General features: G+C 45.0%; 1 protein-coding gene across 18 annotated transcripts in view; it reads right to left on the reverse strand.

Moving 5' to 3' along the window:
- Window positions 1-19670, reverse strand: part of UBR5 (ubiquitin protein ligase E3 component n-recognin 5) — a 2064863-nt gene that overhangs the window by 1976710 nt on the left and 68483 nt on the right. For all 18 annotated transcript variants that reach the window (XM_086966085.1, XM_086966077.1, XM_086966080.1 and 15 more), the window contains exon 2: window positions 7572-7616. In XM_086966085.1, coding sequence (XP_086822211.1) covers window positions 7572-7616 — 45 coding nt within the window. The remainder of the gene's footprint in view (window positions 1-7571; window positions 7617-19670) is intronic.

Raw genomic sequence — 19670 nt, forward strand, 5'->3', positions numbered from 1 at the left:
GGGGCTCTGGGTTCTAATGGGCGTGTTTTATGGGCTTAGAAGCCTAAGGTTATTTTATGAATCAAGAGAGGAATTGAAGGCTAGGCTAGCAGAGGTACTTTGGAAATATCTGACTGTCAGCCGGGAGGAAGGGAAGGCAAGCTGAGGTGATCTTTCTGACTGTGTGATGGGCTTCAAACACAGGTGGGGGACCCTCAGAGGCTTTGGAGACTGGTACAATAGGGCTAAAGGTCAGTTAAATCTTGCTCAAAGTAGGGGTGGGTTAAATTGGGAGAGGTGTGTCGCAGCGGCCAGAGCGGCTGACTCCAGACAGAGTGGCTTGTGGCTCGATACCCAATGCCTGCGGCAGCTCGGCTCAGCATCATGTGATTGTGGGCAATAGCCCACTTAATCTCCGCAATAATAATAATACTAGTATTTATAAAGCGCGAACAGCTGCCTCAACTAGGAGGCGTCCCGGCGCTGTGAGGGCTCGACAAGAAAGCTAGCTGGGAGTCTGCAACTTATAGATGCTCCGAGAACAGCCACGACTTAAGCTGTCTCCTGAAACTTGTTTCTGATTGGGCCTTTCGCAGCTCAGGAGGTAGGGAATTCCAGAGACGGGTCACGTTGGCTGAAAAGGTCCGGCCACCCAATCTGGCCCTTTTGACTCGCGGCACACTCAGTAGCACCTGATCATTTGAACGAAGGGAGCGGGACTGTGTATATCTAGGCAGACGGCAATGACCCAAAGCTAGTCTAGGCAATGACCCAAAGCATTTGGATACCCTTAAGGGTGATGCATTGCTTTTTACAAAGCTGGAATTAAATGTGAGAGCCAGCAAGGGCTTCCAAGAGTTAGTTAGGGGTTGACGGAGGCCTGCTAAGGGTCTCTTTGGGTCGTCTGTTGTCAGTAGAGAGTGAAAAATGATGGTCTGAGACCGTGGTGACAGGGTCTGTGAGAAGATGGAGACAGAGTAGATGGATCTGTGTAATGAGCCATGGTAGAGTGGGCTTGAACACTGTCTGAGTATCAACTAAGGGTGCTGATAAACACTCGGAAATGTAACAACCAGCTGAGAGTTTGTGATGAGAGTTGAAGGGTAGGCTGATGGGGCCTCAGGACAAGCACGGGGCTTCTTAGGGTGGATGAGAGCTAGCATTTAGTTGGCTGAAGTATAGCTTGTGAACTCTTTGTGTTAGCTGAGTGTTTATGGTGCCCAGTTGATGGTTTGTGAGAACTTGCTGGGGTACTGCTGATACCAGCTAAGGGCTAGAGAGCCATGACACAATCTGTAATGACAAGTTGGGTACCTTCTTTACAACCAGACCAGCCGACCAGAGGAGACCAGTATCCCCATGTTTGTCTAGCTTCTTGTTGTGTTCCACCTGTTCGCTCTGTGAGGTTAGCTTGCTTTGCTGCTGCTTTTCCTCTGCCTGTTTTGTGTCTGAGCCCATAATGCACAGCTACTTCTCTGTACCTGCTCTGTGTTGTGTTTTGTGGAAAGGATGCACGTAAGCTATAATTCTGTACCTTTCTTTGGATATGAGGGAAGCGTCCACTGCTCCTGGCTGTGCTGTGTCTTTTCAGTAGGTGTGATGTAAGTTTCCACTGCTGCTGTTGCCTGGTGTATGCACTGTTGTGCACTCATTACATGTAATGTTTAGTGGGCAGGGTGGAGGTGTGTACCACAGAATATTATATTTATTCTGCTTCTTTGAGTTTAGGCCAATCCCATTTAATATTTCAACAGAGTAAGCCATTTGGTGCGCCCAGACACTATTTCTTAACTCAATGGGAAATCACCATAAAACATTTTAGTACATTCTCAGTATCATTGGGATGTTACATTTAATTGAATCAGAGATAGTGAAACCGATTCAGATTATTAAATTATTAACTAGGTTTTTGAATTACTGTTGTAAATTAGGGTGCATACTCTTTCCTAACAAGGGCTTGCAAGGATATTTGATGGTATTGTATGTCCAGCATAATAGGATAGTATGTGACATGCTGACAACTGAGGGCCCTATTTACAAAGGCCTGTGACACTTTTTATGCTGCTGTTGCACCACAGTTTGTGACACTGCTGCAGCGTACAAAATGCGCCACATTTACAAAGTGATGCATCTAAGCAGATGCGTCACTTTGCAAAGGCCTGCATTACATTATACCTGAGTCAGGTATAATGTATGCAGAGTGGGCATTCCCCCCGCAATAAAGGGTTGTAAAAGTGGTGCTGTGAAATCTATGGATTTTCACTGCAACACTTCTAGGACACTACTGCGTCAATTTCTTATGCCTGCCTCACAGCAGGCATAAGACTGACACATGCCCTTTCACAGGGGGCTTCCCCCATGTGAAAGGACACATTGCAAGAATTGTGTCTGTTTTCATACACACCCCAGCAATGCGTCACATTTGCACCTACAAATATGTCAGTAATACTGACATATTTGTAACTCCCTGCGATGTGGAGCGGTGTACATTTAATATGGTGCATCCGCTGTGTTGCACGGAGGGCACAGTGAAAACTGTTGCATCGCTGTTTTCACCCAGCGATGCAACTGTTTTCATAAATGAGGCCCTGAGTATATATCATCATATAAAAGTGCTTGCCACTGACCTACGTCCTTTATCGAGCACACACTGCTTGACTGTGAGGTGAAGGAAATTCCTGTTGGGAAGCAGCCTGTCAAGCACAACCAAACTGGAGGAATACCAACTAAGCATGAAACACATGTTCAAGAATATGCAGCACTGGCTATACCAACACTAGGCGGCAAACGCTTGAGAGATAGTGAGTATCAACACTATTGAGGACTGCATTTAGCATAATGCCTTGGGAGTTCCGGTGCAGGCAATATGCTCCCCTGCCCAACAGTTTAATTTGTTTTAGTTAATGAAACCTGAGGATGTCCCTGTGTGCTTCAATGCGGTAAGTCGTGAGGGGATGACACCATGAGTTACCCGCACCGGGTGACACCAACCCTAGTGACGCCACTGTGTCGCGCTGAACATGCGGACTTTCTGCATTTGGCATGGGGATGCCCCCAGGTTGAGTACTACTGGCGACAGGTAACAGAGGCCCTCACTGAGATGACGGGAGAGGCGGTGCCCGTTAATCCATTGGTGACGCTCCTTGGGTACACCCTGCAGGTCCCTAGATCTTGCCGAAAATTTGTCGATATTGCACTGCTCTTGGCCAGAAGGCGGGTGGCTGGGTCGTGGCAGAGCGCCTAAATTCAAGGAATGGCTGGCAGACCTGACCTACTGTCAAGATCAACATAATACATTCGCTGAGTTACTGCCCATCTCGAGTAGGCCTAGCGACATCTGGGGTCCGCTGGTGAGCTATTTGCTTGCATGCTCAGATGACGCTGATCCGCCTGCAGACCCCCTTGCTACTGTTTAAAATCCTGGTCTGAGCTCCGGACCTGACCACTGATCCCCTCCATGTGTTCGTAGCACCTACTGGGTAGTCCCTGCCGGAGCCTCCTCCCCTCTCAACATGCCGACTAGGCCTACTTCCCGGCCCCCACCGTTGTGGATCTCTCTCCTTCCACTTGCCTGCCCCCCCTCTCCTCCCCCCAATGGCCACTCTGGGGTTCCATACGCTATGTTTTACACACACCGTTATTCCTTCTACTACTTACTACTTCATAATACCACATGCATTGCTCCTTCTAGGACTGATGGGTAGTCGTTGGATTTGATATGACGAGACTGTAGCACCATGCCCACCTCTGCCTGCCTGGGTTGCCACACCAGCGTATTACTATTTTCTTTCTGACCTGACGTGAATTGCCTCTTAGTTTCTGTACAGTTGGGGGTTTCTGTTTACTGTTACGGGTATGAATAACTCTAGAAAAGGACCAAAAAGAAAAAAAACGAAAAAAACCTCTTCTGCTGCTGTTTATCCTTCATTGCCCTACTACACCGGCAGTGTTTTTCATCCTTCAGCTTGGATATGCTATGCCGCCGGGCCTCAGGGATGCCGGTCACAAGGCTGTGTTATGACTACCTTTCTATGCTGCCGGCCTCCGGGTTGTAGGCGTACAAAGCTGTGTATTGTGATTCCTATTATTCGATAAAGCAGTGTTTTGAACCCCCCCAAAAAAAAGAAACAAAAAAAAACTACGAGCATTGTAGTAAAAACACATGAACAGCAAACATAAGAAAATCTCATTTGTTTCATCTCCCAAGCTGGCAATTTTCACAAATACTAGTCTTTTAGACTTAACTGACATCAAAGAGTCAGTTGAAAACCCAACCCTCCTTTTTCCTCATTTGTTTTATATAAATATATGCTATGATATGTTCAGTACATGTGTATTTAGTAAAACAAATTGCAGTCTTGTTTATAATTTAGATTCGCTAAATTATGTGTTTGTTTACAAACGCCTGCATGTGTTGTATTTTTCACAATACCTAAAACAGGGGTTCCCAACCAGGGATGCAAGATGGCATTTCAGGGGGTGCGACAAAGAGGGAAAATATGTCCTGTATGCATAATAGGAATGGGCGCAGCTACGTCCATCTGCCACTAGGGTTGCTCGCACAGCGCTGTCACTAACACACACGAGCATGCCGTGGCCATGACAGTGATCCTCCCCATCTCGTGCCGCATCTCAAATTTGTGGATTGTCATTGCAGTCTGTGTGGGGGGTTTTTTGTGAAGCTTTTTTCAGTATGTATTTAAAAATAAATCACTGCAATTATAAGCTCTATTCCACAAAAACTTTAAACTCAAAATCTTATTCTCATGGTAAAGCTGAAAATGAAATACTAATTGCAATATGTTTTCCATTATTTTCATTATTTATTTCAAAATGTAAATACTGATTTCTTACAAGAATGAATACATTATAAATTGTTGAACTAACTATGATCAAATAATTTGCATAACTGATCAACGGCTGACTTGCATGATTGTTGGGTACATGTATTGAACACATTTGACGTGTTAGAATGTCGAAAACGTTTTAATAAACTGATTTATTAAGCATTTGGACTTCTAAGAGTGAGGCCTGTTGTCCGACTATTATGGTGCAACCTGTGTCTTGCAGTGTGCCGGCATCTGTAGGTCATCTTATTTTTGGGGGGTTGGAGTGCCGTGACATTTTGACATTTTTATAGAAACATTGCCCAGTAAAAGGTTTCAAAATAGGCCCAATGAAAAGTTAAATTAGCTCATATTTTACTCTTTGTTTCGCAGATTAACACTTCATCATGTCAAAAAGAAGGAAATGGAACGATGACGATGTACACTTTGGTTTCTCTTGCGCAACTGACTTGCAAAAATGAAACTCCAGTGCATTCTTTGTAGCGTTGGGTTTTCCACCTCAGATCTGAAGATATCCAAGCTTCAAAAGCATTTCAAGAACAAGCATGGCGGAGCGGATGTTAAAGGACATGATGTTGGGTCATTGAAAATCACAAGAGTTTGTTTTGATTTAGGAGGAACTCTTCCAAAATTGGGTTTCATTTCTGTTGAACAGCTACTACGTCTCGGTTCATACCAAGTGGCATATAAGGTTACCAAATCCAAGAAGCCTTATACAATTGCATTAGATCTCATCAAGCCATGTACACTGCTAACAAGTGTACTAGTCAAAGAAGCGAGAAAACCTAACTAGTGCCCCTATCAAATAAGGTCATTCACAACTGAATTGGTGATTTGAGTGAAGATATTTTGGACCAAGTTATCTAAGATGTCAGAAATCACTATTTAGTTGGATGAATCAACTGATGTCTCCAGTTGTAGGTAATTCATGACATTAGTGAGTTATATCAATGATAATGCTATGAAGGAAGATTTCCTGTTTAGTAAAGATCTGAAAACAACTGCAAAGTATGTGATGCAGCTGGTGACCGGCTTATTTGCCAAACATGATTTAGATATAAAAGTCATTCGTTCTGTGTGCACTGACTGGGCACCTGCAATGCTTGGAAATAAATCTGGCTTTGCTGCATTGATGAAAAAGGGGATTCTAGACTTGCAAGTTTCCCATTGTTTTCTTCATCAACATGCTTTGGCATCAAAAACATTGCCTCCAAATTTGAAGAAAGTCCTTGATACTTGTGTGATCAACAACTGGAACAGGGGATGTAATTTGAAACATCACATCTTCAAATCACTTTTTGAACATCAAGGAAGTGAGCATTCAAATTTGCTTTTCCACACAGATGTCTGTTGGTTGTCATGAGGACAAGATTTGACCTGCGGGAAGAAATCAAAGTTTTTCTGGAGAGTCCAGGAGATCTGGTTGGGGCATTGGAATATCAGAAATTCGCCCAAATGCTAGCTGACATTGTCACTCGTACAAGTGTTTTTCTTTACGAAAAAGGGATAAACATATTGAAGGCTTTCGAAAAGTTTAATTCCTTCAAAGAAAAGTTAACTCTTTGGAGTCAAAGTATTGAAAGAGGGATTCTCCTAAGTTTTCCTGCACTGAAAACAGGACTTGTTATGTTGGACTCAGAACTCCTACTGTGAGTGAAGAAACGGACTCATTTGGAAATGCTGCCATAATCGTTTGATGGGTATTTTGCCAATGGAGACCGGAAAATTTGAGAAGAATGGATCATGAATCCATATTCCTATAATTTGCCACAGATGTCAGATGATGAAGAGCTGACGGAAGATCTTATTGATTTGCGGACAAAACAAGCTCTTGAAATGCAATTTGCAAGTAATACTTTTTGGAGGAGTTTTGGTGTTCAGCACTGGATATGTTCCCAAGACTTGGTGGAAAAGCACTGTGTAATAATTTCATTTGCAACAACATGCTTGTGTAAATCTGGATTAAGTTCTCTTCTTTCAAATCAATACAAAATCTAGAGGTCGCCTGAATCCACAGGCAGACAGACCTGCGGATCGAAATCCGCAAGAAATTCCACGTTTTGCTAAAATCATGAACGAGAAGCAAGAACAAAGAAGTAATTGAATTTTATGTTCACAATTGGGACTGAGTATACTGTTTACAGTTGTTTCTAATTGCTCAAATTATATTGGCATTTTATGCATGGAGTTTGTAGGGAGTGCAAACATTATTAACACATTTCCATGGGGTGCAGGGCATAGAAAAGGTTGGGAACCCCTGACCTAAAACAAGCTTCAAATACTGTCACCAGACCAAATAATATATTTGAAGTCCATCATTTCACGTCGAATTACAGAAAGAAAACCCTGTGTGAAGATGGACAACGAACTTCAAAACGACAGACAAATGTAAAGGATACCAACAAAAAAAACACTTAATGGTCACTTAATGCAGCCACTCATCCCGAAGAAAAAAAATAAACAGAAAAAAATAACCTTTAACATCATAGCAAATGTCAAAGCCTCATGTGGACTCATAATACCTTTTAGCATCTAGCAGGAGACTTATAACTCCTATAATGAAGTTAACTACAAATTAATAAACTAAATGTCAAACATTAAAAATTAAAATACTGTGGCGCCCTGATGTAACTGTACGTGTGGTAGTTTTTAAACAAAAATAACCAAAAGTGAGAAAAATAGGTCTAGCCTGTGTTCTATACTGATTAAAAGGAATATTGTAACAAAAATGTGTTAAAAGCTTACCTGCTAACGTTATATTTGTTCAGTTTCTCCGAAACTTCCCTTAACCTACAAAAATAAAAACAAACATTTAAGATAAGCATTTGTCAAGATGTCTTTTCTATAGATGTCAAAAACCCTTCAATATGCCACTTAATGGTAAGAGTAAAAAGTACAATCTGGAAAAGCTAACAAAGACCAGGCAGGACATTAAACAAATTGCAGTTATTAGAGTTAAGAACATGGACTTAAATTTGAAAAAGGGATATAATTAAAGATGTCACAAAAAGTATGTTTCAACTAAGCTGTACACAGACATATGGTCAAATAAGCAGAGTTAAGAGTAAGGGTACAGTCTAAGTTCATTCGAGAGCCATCACCAGCAATCTTAAGCTGTTTACTTAACAGTAGTAGTTTTCTTAATATTAGTGTAGACTTTTTGATATTCATAAAAATCCAACGGAAAATGTAAAAAGGTTTTTTGCTGAATTATTTGCTGAACCATCTGGGAACACTATTGTTCACACTTCATATAATGAAGCAGTAGTTTTTCAGGTTCACATCCCAGCGTTGCTATTTGTTGTATTTGCTAGTGTTTATTAGGTTCCTGCTCTGGAACTTCCCTGTTGTCATGGGGCTCAATATGTTCTAGTTCTGTAAATTGCCAGTTGGTGTTTCTCTGTGCCAGTGTATGGTGCAGTGGCTCGTTGCTCTGAGAATAAACTCACCAACCAACTATTTCTTTGATTCCTGTGATTTATTTGACACCCACAACACTATTCAACAACATTTTCAAAATGTGGTAGCAAAGAGTACCATATTGTCTCAGACATGCAAGACCTTTTTTCACAAGGGCAACTACGGATTCATTCTTTGGGAACTTAAGCTATAAAAGTGGCTTTCCTACTGCATGCACATTTTGAGTTTTTGATGTAAAAATGGAATTTGTGCCTGTACCTAAACGTGCAGGTGGAAGGAAACCCTGTGTCTCTGGGCTCTGTGGTAAAGTATTTGTTAATGCAGGACTACGCGTACTCGCTGTCAAGCACTAGCAACTTAAATTGGATTAAGTCCCTCACTAGCCTGTCTCTGAAAGGTTGCTACAATTGGGAAGCAGTATACCTTCAACCTGCCCCAAGTTAAGTGTGACCTTATTATCCATCAAGTAGATGCAATAGTACAAACATATAGGTCTAGTCCCTGCTCTATGTGGATAATTAGTAGCATATTATAATAAAATGGAATGAAAAAGTAAACCTATAGTTAAAGTTCAAGTTCGGGCATTTGTATAGCGCACTACTCACCCAGAAGGTCTCAAGGCGCTAGGGGAAGGGGTTCATTATTTGTCGAATAGCCAGGTTTTAAGTTCTTTTCTGAAGGAGATGTGGTTCTGAGTAAGGCGGAGGTGGGTGGGGAGTGAGTGCCAGGTCTTGGCAGCCAGGAAGGAGAAGGATCTGCCACCCATGGTGGATTTTCGGATGAGCGGGACTGCGGCGAGGGCTTGATTGGACGATCTTAGTTGGCGGGTGGGTTTGTAGAAGGACAGTCGAGTGTTGAGGCATTCGGGTCCTAGATTGTAGAGGGCTTTGTGTGCGTGGGTGAGAAGGCGGAAAGTAATTCTTTTGTTGACGGGAAGCCAGTGGAGGTCTTTTAGATGTCCGGTGATGTGATCTTGGCGAGGGATGTCTAATATGAGTCTCGCTGACGCGTTTTGGATGCGCTGGAGTTTTCTGTAATTTTGCTGCGATTCCGACGTATAGTGTGTTACCATAATCCAGTTGACTCGTGACCAGTGCGTGGGTGACAGTCTTTCTTGTTTCGAGGGGGATCCAGCGGAAGATCTTTTTGAGAATGCGAAGTACGTTGAAGCAGGAGGACGAGACTGCGTTGACATGTCTGGACATCGAGAGAGAGGAGTCTAGGATGAAGCCGAGGTTAAGTGCATGGTCTGTGGGTGTGGGTGCTGTGCCCAGAGCGGAAGGCCACCAAGAGTCGTCCCAAGCTGAGGGGGAAGATCCTAGGATGAGCACCTCAGTTTTGTCCGAGTTGAGTTTTAGGCGGCTATGTTTCATCCATTCGGCTACTTCTTTCATGCCTTCGTGAAGATTGGTTTTGGCGGTGTTGGGGTCTTTGGTGAGGGAAAGGATTAACTGGGTGTCGTCGGCGTAAGAGATGATGTTGAGGTTGTGTTGATGCGCGATGGAGGCGAGAGGACTCATGTAGACGTTGAAGAGGGTGGGACTGAGTGAGGATCCTTGAGGTACGACGCAGATGACTTCGGTGGACTCTGAGTAGAATGGGGGAAGTCGGACTCTGAGTTCTCCCAGCGAGGAATGAGATGATCCAGTCCAAGGCTTTTCCTTGTATGCCGATGTTGTTGAGGTGATGTATAAGGGTGCTGTGGCAGACTGTGTCGAACGCAGAGGATAGGTCGAGTAGGATGAGGGCCACTGTTTCTCCGTTGTCCAGGAGTGTTCGAATGTCGTCGGTCGCTGCAATGAGGGCGGTTTCGGTGCTGTGTTTGGCTCGAAACCCGGATTGAGAAGGATCAAGGAAGTTGTTGGATTCAAGGAAGGTGGCGAGCTGGCTGTTGACAGCTTTCTCGATGACTTTGGCCGGGAATGGGAGGAGGGAAATGGGTCGTAGTTTTTAAGTTCAGAGGGGTCTGCTGTGGGGGGGGCTAGAGTACAATGTTAAAGAAGAATACAAAATGGTTTGGGACACAGTAGGGCTGAGGAAGGGAGTGACAACAGCAGATATGCAGGAGTTGGCACAGCCATAATAATAAAGAGACAATATGAAGATCAAAGGGGATCAAGGTGAAAACTGGGGTGATATTGGAATTAATAAAATGACAGTAGAGGCAGCGTGAACAAGCACTGGCAAAGCCAATATATCTGGCTTGCATTCTGAGTCCTTACTAAACCAAGTACAATAAGCCTACTGTGGTTATTAAAAAAGCACACACGAGCATGGTTCTTGAGTATGCAAGAGTTACTGGCCTTTCCAATTTGCTTTAGCCATGTTGTACACCATCATGCCTGCTGTTCGGCATAGCTCAGTTAGTGGAAAGTAGAATGGTGGGGAAGAGTGGCGCACTGCAAGCAGTGGCAGAGGGGCCCAGAGCAGACTTGCATACAGAGAACTATGAGTGGTATGGTAGTGCTCTGCCATTACAGACAACACATTTTCAATTGAAATGACCATTACGTTCTCACAGACATACAGTTTTATCGATAAGAGTACACAGCGCACAATCAGAATTACAAAAAAGTGCTTCATTTGTGCTTTCCTTAATCTGCTATATTCTGAAATATTAGCACAGTTCATGTAGACATTTAAATGTTGTGCGCAAGAAAAAAGCCTTTACATTCAGAACCCCCAGATTGTCAGATAACTCCTCTCACTTTGACGAGAGGGAGAAAAATGTGAACACCAAACTACCTCGGAAGAAAGAGCACGATATTTGACCTTGTCTTTGAATGCCCAGCAAATAAGACAATACAAAAAGTTAAAGGCCTGTTTACAGAAAGCGAGCTTTGTGGAACAATACAATAAACAGGCTATGTTCCACACAAGAAAACATGCTGGACAGCTTAGAAAAAATAAAGTCAGCAAATAGAAAGTATGCGAATACGAGTTACAAAGCCAAAGGCAAGCAACGGGCAGAAGACATTCTTACGTCAGCTAATATAACGTCCCCAAGGCTTCAACTTAAAAAGAATCTGTACACAGTGAATCTATGAAATTGAGAATGTAAAATGTGGAAGTTAAGTTCATTTTTTTTAGCTGCCTTTCATTGCAGGCACTCCAAATGTAGCAGAATGGTACACCAGACAGCCAATGGCATGAGTGAGAAATACTCCTCTTGGAGTCAGAGTTCACTTTAAATTTTAAAGAATTTGTATCAATAAGCTGCACAGACATTTGCTCAGTCAAGCAAGACCTAACAAAGTTTAAACCCCACTGGCACATTTAAAATGGCTTTAGGATTAAGAGAAAATGTTAGGCATGTTAAACTGAGGGTAGGCAGGAAATGGGTAGGCTAAGTCTAGGCCAAGCTGTGAATATTTTCCTCTCGTATCTATAGGAAATAGAGGAAGGCTTGGTTTCAGGGGTAAAACATAAAAGTCAACTCTTCGGAACTGATTTTCTGGGAAAACTGAATCCCTCTAGCCACAACCAAATCTGCCTCCGGTAGCACCCTTTTGGAATGTAAAAGATGCAATGCTAAGAATTAATAAAGTATCATATAAGCAAAGGCAACTGTTAATGAGAGGCTGAGCCATGGGAGGAAGTAAAGTAGGTGAGGTCAGGCTAGGCTAGGGATGAATTGCAAATAAAACCAAAGAGCCAAGGAAAATATGAGGTACGGCCCAGGAAAGACTATTTAGGCCAGGCCATGCTAGGCTAGTATAGTTCGAATAGGCTAGTGCAGGCTTAACCTGGGTTGGGTAGGGTTTTACAAACGCAGGTTGGAATTTTTTTTGGAGGGGGGGGGGGGGCAGGGAGAAATCGGATGAGACCAGGCCAATTAGGGTTAAGAGATGAACCTAGGTGTTAGGTAAGGCTGGGACACAGGGAAGGGGGTTATGCAATGCCACATATGTAGGTGAAACTGTGGGATGAGGAATGACAAACGTTTGTGGGCAAAGAGTGGTGGAGTATAGTTATGAGCGCGCAATGAAATGGGAGCAGGAGAATGGAAGGTTGCTGGAGCAGGCCAGCCTAATACTGGGGGCATGGTGGTAGGCTACTGACGCAGAGCATACAAACTGTTTAAGAAAGAGAAGATGGAGGGGATATGCTCGCTCCTCCTTGGCTTGCTATAGGAGGAGGCTGGGGCTGCTTCTCAACTAATGTTAAGAGATAGTAGTACTGTTCCCCTCGATTTGGGGTAAGACTTGATCCACCTCATCTTTCAGGAGGGGATGATACTCACTGGGTTTCAAGACAGCAACAGTCCTCAACTGATGGTCAGCAGCTGGGAATAGGGGTATGGCAACGGCAGAACTCTGTGCCCAGGGAAACACTGCTCCACGTAAAGGGGTGCAAAATAAGTTGTTCCATGGCTACAAGTAATACTGACTTGGTGGGAGTCCTCTTTGACTCTAGTGACATCTGATTGATTTTTGTGAGACAGGAGAGGTCTTCCTCCACTTGGAGATGGTTACCATAGGCTGTGAGGTGAGGGGGGTCACCTCGAGTTTGTAGATGTGTGTTCTATTTGGCTGGAGATTCTCTTTTGCGAGGATTACTTGGAATGATAGGACTTGGGCCTGTATATTCACAGAGAACGGCCCAGGAAAAAATCCATTTGTCACCCCTCTTGGTCCACCTCCTCGATCCTTCGCCATCCCCCCCAATTGGTGATGTTATGGGGGGCTCTTTAATGCTCACGTCACGTCCTGCCTGAATACCCCGAAGCAATGAACAGCCTGTGAATACAATTTGCCCCTGATCCTCTCCTGAATTAAACTAATTAAGCAAAACTGGGGGTAAGAGTCTATGGGAGGGGATGAGATAGGGTGGGATCAAGGCAATCGGAAAGAAGTTAAGAAAAATAAACACAAGATCTTTTAGACTGCCTAAAGATAATGAACTGAAATAGCGGCATGAAAAGGCAGCAATATTCAAGGCAGCTCTGAGGTCAGCTAAGAGTTATGCCAATCCACTTTATATCACTGTACTCTACCATGTACCACTACACTCATCTCTACTCTGAAATACTCTGCTCTATGCCATGGCACTCTACTCTGCACCACTCTGTTCTGTGCCACTATACTCTACTCTCCAACACTGTACGTCACTGCACTCTAATCAAAATGGACTCAATGGCATTATACTCTATGCCACCATAGTCTACTCCACTTCACGCCAATGCACTCTACGCCACTCTACTATATATCACTGCACTACAACATTCTGCTCTGACACACTGAAACTCTTTGCCACTGCACTCTATGCCACTGCACTCTGCACCACTCAACTGTATTACACTCCACGCCAATGCAATCTATGCCACTCTACTATACACCACTGTACTTGACATTCTGCTCTGCAACACTGCACTCTCTGCCGTACTCTATGTCCAGCTCGGGGGGAGCAGTACTCTGTCATGTGCAGGAGTGATGGCCGGGCCAAGGGTGGTGATCATGTACGGATATGGTGGCTGAGTGGGGACAACCAGAGGTGGATCTGTTCGCTGCACACCTCAGCTTCGGGTGCCCAGGCTTCGCCGCCGGGTGTCTGCGCCCATTGTCCCGGCCCGTCCCATGCTGCTCTGACTTGTGACTTTTCCTGTGAGTTCGTGTTTGTATCCCATGCTTGTTCTTTCCCTCGTGTTGCTGCATGTATGATGTGTCATGCTATTCATTATGTATAACCAGCTTTGATCACTGTAAAGCGCTCAGATATCCGTAAGGATCTTGTTCACGCTCTATAAAACCTTCAAAATAAATAAAATAAATAAACTGAGGGATGTTCAGATAGAAGAAGGACACTTCTACTTGTGGAAGGCTGCAAATATGTTACTTCGCTAGAAACCGGCGACGAGTGAGGCAATGGAGGGAAGCGACATGTTCTTAATTGCCCAGCTTCTGGTACAGCTGGTAATCTTCGATGAAGCGGGTACAAGTGGCGAGGGCGGCCATAGCGAGGGCAGTAGGCCGACTCTCTGTCTCCTCTATGCTGGAGGCCCATGAAGCGGTACACACAGATCTCCAGGAATAGAAGAGAGGGCTATGTTGTCCGGCTCCAAAACGCTAGGCTCCTGCACAGTCACTGCTGCACCGCTGGGGTCAGGGAGGAGGAAGAGGTAGCCCGGAGACCTGCGAGATCGGAGCTGAACCGCTTTCACTGCAGGCAGAGTAGGAATCGAGGGTGGATACCACAAATCCAATGGGTCAGAGAACGGGGTAGAGGAGGAGGACACAGAGGAAGACAGACCAAGGAGGAGTCAGGGGAAGAAGAAGAGTACACTGGGGGCAGGGAGAGAGGGGATTGACTCTACAAGAAAGAAGGTGACTGCTAAGTGTTGGTAAGCAAAAGAGAAGGAGCTAGGCACAATCACACAGGCCCTCCTAGTTAGCCGCCTGGATTACGGCAATGCTCTATTCGAAGGAATGAACGAGCAGTTGTTCTCTCGCCTCCAGGTCCTGCAAAACCAGGCTGCCAAGCTGGTATGTAACAAAGGCAAAAGGGACTCAGCATCGGCATGCTTAAAACAACTCCACTGGCTGCCGATGCGCCAGCGTGCCACATTCAAACTACTCTGTCATGCGCACAAAACCCTCCATAAAACAGGCCCTACTATCCTGCAAGGGAAAATTGAATTTTACATTCCCAACCGAAACTTAAGATCCACTAATTCAGCCCTAGCAAAACCCAGGCGTATCTACAAAACAAGAACAGGAGGACGAGCCTTCTCGCATTTGGCGGCCAAACGCTGGAATGAACTACCGGCGGATCTGAGACACACCACGAACCTCCTTGTATTCAGGCAAAAACTCAAAACTCATCTCTTCCCCAAATAATAAACCCCCGGCCCAAACCTCAGCAGCCCTTTCTCATTAAGCGCCTTGATATCCCTTGGGATGAATGCTGCGCTCTACAAATACCTCAAATAAATAAATAAATAGGTGAAAGTAAACGAGATGAGGGAAAGGAAGGAGTTTGGTTAAATGAGGATTAACACAGTGGGAAGAGGAAAGGCAACATTCTCACATACCTTCAAACGCATTCTTAAACTAAAGGAAACAAGGAGGCACTATAGCTGCTCACTCCTGTAGGCAAAACGCCATGGAATGCAGCTGCAGCGTCCCGCGAGTAGTGCGTGCGTGCTGCAAGGAAGACAAGTGTGGCTGCAAAAGTAAAAGCGGCCTTTGTAATATGACCCACAACAAATGGCACTGTGAGCGCCGCTGCTCGCTCCCACTTGAATCCAGTGGTGTGGAGTGCATGGGACTTGAGTCCCATGCACTCCACACCACTGGATTCAAGCTAGCCGGGCTGAAGACGGCTGGAATGCCAGAAACCGGTCCTCGGAAGCTTGTTTCCGGTCTAGGGAAGACATGGCTTGGCAGTTCGGGCTGGACTGTTCCCACGAGGCACAGGGTCAGACTGATTTGCATATGGCCATGTCTGAACTGGGGTGGTGTGTAGTGCAAAAAAACGATGGATTTGGGCCCAGATCTCTGTATTGGGGTGAATGTATGACATTGTTCTGCATTCTGTCCATCAATTGTGGTTTTTGCAAGTAGATTTATGAAGCAAGCTGCCCCATGGACAAGTAAATATTTTGTTAAATTCCCCACACCTGCAAGTGTAGCCTGCTATAAGAAAACTGATGTAGATGAATGTTGACATTTCAAACAACTACAAGACTATCTTCAGTAAAAGGTGTTGAAGAAACAATGGCCTACACTTTAATAAATCTTGGCATGAAAATGTACATAAAGATACTTCTCAAATAAAATAATTATGAAAAAAATAGAAGAAATCATCACAGAAGTATGCCTCATGCAGAACCATAAAATGAATGCATCTCTCTTTCTTACTGAACCTGCGGAACCTGTTTGGACATATCGCTACTTACAAAAGTCATCAGGGCTGCCACCAAGGATATCGGCGAGGACACAGAACCCCGGGCTGCCTCGTAGTCCTCCCGCCGCCGCACCTGCAACCTGCGGCCGCCGAGCAGAGGACTCCGCTTCCCTAGCCACACCGCGGCAGGAGCCGCCTTCGCCCGACCACGCCCCCGGACGCGCTACTAAAGCGCGCGTCACCGGCTGAGCGGGTGTCTCTTTCTTACTGAACCTGTTTGGGCATATCGCTACTTACAAAAGTCATCAGGGCTGCCACCAAGGATATCGGCGAGGACACAGAACCCCGGGCTGCCTCGTAGTCCTCCCGCTGCCGCACCTGCAACCTGTGGCCGCCGAGCGGAGGACTACGCTTTCCTAGCCACACCGCGGCAGGAGCTGCCTTCGCCCGACCACGCCCCCGGACGCGCTACTAAAGCGCGTGTCACCGGCTGAGCGGGACGCGAGCGGGACACCGGGCGAAGCCCGGGCAAAGGGCGGGCCCTCAGAGGCCAGAGGAGACCAGGCTGGGCCACCCCCCTGACGAGTCGGTCACTGGACATAGGACCGCACATACCGGTATTCACCCTCTTGTCGTATAAACCAACTGTCACGTGTATCATCTTAGCTTTTATTGCTGAACTATGGTACGGACACTCAGGAAGGACCGTAAGGTCACCATCGCATCCACTGGGGGGTTGCAACAGGCACTATTGACCAATTCCTGACACGGGCTAAGGTGGTCATAGAGAAAGATAGCATTAGTGGAGAAGCGTTTGTCGCTGGATCTTTTAACGGGGAAGCGCTCTTCGCTTGGCAAGATAGCAACATCTGTAACACCTGAACCTGCACCAAGCACAACTCCACTAGTTACCTTGAGCCCAGTGTCTAGCCACTCACCAGAGGAAAACGATGGCACCGAGACGTGATCTCTAATGAACTCCACCCCCATTAGTTTGACCTCCCGTGCCTCTCACGTTCCTTCCCCTGCATTATCCATCTCACCTGCTTTATCTATTTCATCATCGCGGCTACCCAGGTCCGCTACTTCTGTACATGCTAATACCGATACTCATACCACCAACAATAGTATCAGTATAGTTAACTCACCAGCATTGCTGTCCTCCCCACCTGCCATTCCCGTGCATGTAAATAAAGACCCCCCAGAGACTACTGTCACTGGCAACACCAGTATTACCGATCCACCTGGTAAAAGAAAAAGAGGCATCACTCCACCAAAGAAGGCGCCAGCTAAAAGGTGGAAAAAAGTGCAAAGGGTCCCTCGTGAGCCTGTACCGCCTGTTACTTCACCTCAAGTAGTTAACGCTAATCCCCATCTACCCAATCAAGGGTATAGTGAAGCGAGACTAATGGAGAAAATGGAAAAGCTAGTCAGGTCCTTAATGTTACCTCTAATTGAAAGGACGAAACAACTCACCTCCAAACTAGATCACATAGAAAAACTAGTCACTGGCAATACAACTAGACTAGACGTCATTACCACGGTCTTAAAACAGCCAAAGACCCCATACCCAAATACTGCAATTCAATCTACAGCCCAAAATCCTAAAAATGTAAACAAGAACCCTAATGCCAGTGCGGTCTTGGTTACTCGTCCTGTGACAACTATGTCACACAAAAGTACCATTAGATCCCAATTCAAAGGGACCTACTAGTACGATAGCCACTAAAGCAGGTACCATGCCCAAGAACCAACCTGATTCACGTGGTCAAACAGCAACCAACTTGCCTAAGACACCGGGTGACACGAATAACAAACACATACACCAACGCGTCCCCTGTGTAAACCTTCCTCCGGAAGCACTACCCTACACAATCATTATGGTAGGAGTACGCGGAATTGGAAGCGATAATAGGGAAACACACAGGGATCTGAAGCATAAGGTCATCTACTGGCTAAATACCAATAGAACACTCCCCCCCCCCCCCTTTTTCCAACACAGAGATTCTCAACGTGAGGAGGGTAAACTGGGTAGGGAAGACTACTAAGGACTTGGATGGCGACTGTCATTGTGAGTTTTAAAGATTCCTGGGTGGTCGATTTTATCCGCAGGGAACCAAGGCTCGGCAAAGAGGGGGATATTCAAACACTAGATCTACACTACTTCTACCCTGGTATGAGACAAGGACCACCTTTACATCACCACCATGCCTACAGAGGGGGGCCACATGTAGGAAGCACATTCAACAGGGCTATGTTTCACCTACCCTTATCAAACCGATTCGAGCCATTTTCAAATCTAGAGGGAGTGGATTGACCCTTTTGTAAGGTTGATTTGTCTGTAACTATTAATCTTGATAAAATGTCCCGGAGGGACTCCGACTATGGAGCGATTGTGGAAACCATAGATGACGGGCCGGAGGAGGGTATCGAGGAAGGGCAGGTTGGGTACACCCGCTAGCCGTACTCTGTCGAGGAAACAGTCAATACTAGATCTACTACAAATATTCTAGCCCTGGTTGCGGACCCCTCCGCAAACTTGGAGAAAGACCAACACTCCAGCAACCCTGAAAAAACCCTATGTATAGAGCTACATGCCCCACACAACCCTAATAACAAGTATACCATCGCTACAACACCTATAGGCAGCCACAAGTTATCCACACAGTATCAACCATTATATGTTACAGGAGCAGGTTTGAATTTTATAACCTGGAACAGAGCAAGCATAAATAGCAAATTGGATACCCCATTTTGGAATGATTTTATCTTACAAGGGCACAACATAATATGTCTTCAAGAGACATGGTATAGAGATCCAATTACTGTTGAAGGTTACATACCATTTTGCATTAATGCCGAGGAATCGGTTGCTGGTAGGGCAAAGGGAGGTCTATTGACTGATTTCCACCGGGCTTACTGAATTTCAACTAGGCAAACATATAGAAGTTGGTACCCATGCTTTAATAATTTATCTTGAACACCAACAAACTAATGATTTGATGATTGTTAACTTCTATAATAGCATTTTCAATACAAACAGAGACCTAGTGGTAAGGGAAATAGACATAGCAATAGATAATCTCCTTACTAACTATAGAGATTGCCCTGTTATTCTTTGGGCAGGGGATTTTAATCTACAAGCCTGTGCCGATGCCCAAAAGGGGATTTGTGGTACCATTTATGACATTGAAGACAGAAGTACCCAAACCCAAAATCAGTTCTCACACGATAAATACGGGTTGGCTTTGAACAGATTGGCCGCCAAATTAGATCTAGAGCTTTTGGATTGCTCCAAAAAGAGGAGACGACATTAGATGCCCAACATTTAGGGCAGGAACTACAACTCCAACATTGACCATATCCTAATATCGAGTGGTACCGCATACCGCGATCTATGGATCGAGGAACAAGTTGTGAGCGATCACAACAGCATTTTAGTAACTTTACTCGGCTTGGGCCCTAAAACCCACACATATAGCAAACCGACTCAAGAAATTATTGCCTCTAGACCAAATGGCCCTAGAATTAAGTGGGCAAAAATCAACCTGTACAAATTGTTAGTGGAGATAACAGATA

This window comes from Lissotriton vulgaris, chromosome 4_1 (assembly GCF_964263255.1).
Source record: "Lissotriton vulgaris chromosome 4_1, aLisVul1.2, whole genome shotgun sequence".
Lineage (NCBI taxonomy): Eukaryota > Metazoa > Chordata > Amphibia > Caudata > Salamandridae > Lissotriton > Lissotriton vulgaris.